The sequence below is a fragment of the Falco peregrinus genome, chromosome 19 (assembly GCF_023634155.1).
Source record: "Falco peregrinus isolate bFalPer1 chromosome 19, bFalPer1.pri, whole genome shotgun sequence".
In the NCBI taxonomy this organism is placed as follows: domain Eukaryota; kingdom Metazoa; phylum Chordata; class Aves; order Falconiformes; family Falconidae; genus Falco; species Falco peregrinus.
The window spans coordinates 4,671,127-4,672,651 of NC_073740.1; the positions used below are offsets into that span (position 1 = coordinate 4,671,127).

General features: G+C 43.5%; 1 protein-coding gene across 1 annotated transcript; it reads right to left on the reverse strand.

Moving 5' to 3' along the window:
• Nucleotides 1-211: 211 nt before the first annotated feature.
• On the reverse strand, nucleotides 212-532 carry LOC101911215 (claw keratin-like). The gene has a single exon (XM_055791819.1). It carries the CDS (start codon nucleotides 530-532, stop codon nucleotides 212-214), a length of 321 nt encoding a protein of 106 aa, XP_055647794.1.
• Between the last annotated feature and the right edge of the window lie 993 nt (nucleotides 533-1,525).

Here is a 1,525-nt window from a genome sequence, read left to right on the forward strand (position 1 = left end):
AAAGATGGGAAGGCATTAGAAAATCAGGAAAGATAACCTGAGAAGGATGTAAATGTTTTTTTCAGAAGATCTGAGCATGTACGGATGTGTTTAATGGCATCTCCAAATGCTCAGCCCTTCCTAGATGCTGTGCCCTGGAGATCAGCCACATGTCTACATCCTGCTTGCCATCTCCTGGACATTATTCTTTCAGCAGCAACTCTCACTAGGTTTAGCATGGTCTACAGCTTCCAACCGGGTACCCCCGTCCCCACCTGGCACCACCATAAACATGTGAGCCCCCAGGAGCACGGGCGGCACTAAAGCCAGTTCCAGCTTCAGGAGCTCCTGCAGATCCCACGACGCTCTGCTGCGGGAAGGTGCTGAGGATCGGTCCAGGGAAGGTCACAACCACCGGCGGAGGGTAGATCACCACTCTGGAGTCGGGACACTGCCGAACACAGGGCTCGTTGCAGCTGTCAGCGATGGGCTGTGGAGCAGCCACCCCACACGGGGAGGCACCACCATCAGTGCATGTACCCGAGTGCACCATTTTTCAGGGATGGTCAATCTGAAGTGGAAGACAATGGTATAGAAATAAGGCACCAATTCTTAGAAGTTTCACAATCAAATATTATAATAAAAGTCTGCTGATAGGCTGGAGGGAAAGGTGGAATTTTCATAGCTCCATTCCTAGAAGTTATCTATAAAGCTTGTATTGAAAACAATAATGTCTGGAAATCAGTTTTGAAAACAATAACATCTGGAAATCAGTTTTCATGAAAAATTGATTGAAGCCCACCATCCAGATCTGCATTTACCAAAGCCAGCAGCTCAACAGTCACAAATTTATTAATTATATCAAAAAAAACTTCAGACTTGTATCAGAATATTCGCACGGCATTCACCTTGACTTAAAACTGCAAACAAAGGCTTTGTTAGAAAGTGGAACTCAGAGGAAACTTACCTACTTCACAAGAGAAATAAGAGAAATGATCATACAAGATCTGATGTTGAGCACTTTTATACTTGCTCTTAGACTGCCCAAAGCATGAATCACCTGTGTGCATAACATCCTAATCAATTACTAAACGCATTTCTTTCAAGACTTAACCTTGTTAATGAATGCCAATTGTTTTAAATAAATCACTTTGTAATTATTAGTTTGTCCCTCTACCGTGTATGACCTGTACTTTACTGCCTTCCAGTCTCTGCTGTTTCAAAACTTTATATAGAGGGGATAACTCTGCATCTTGGAGAAAGACAAAATGTTTATATGGTTTATGCTTCACATTCTCCATGAACAGACTCGATCCTGGGCAGGTGGTAAACAGCCATTTGCTTGAAAGAAAATGTACCTGACTCAGCCCAGGAAATGTTGCAAAAGCGAGGGACAACCTGCATCCTTGGCCTAGGGGTGGCCAGGTTCACAGCTGCGTGATGAAAATGAGCTAATACAAAGTCTGGTCAAAGCTCTGGCACACTGAAGAAATCCTGAATTTTTATAGAGTTATATGTACCCAAATAAGTCAGTGCAGCTCTTCCA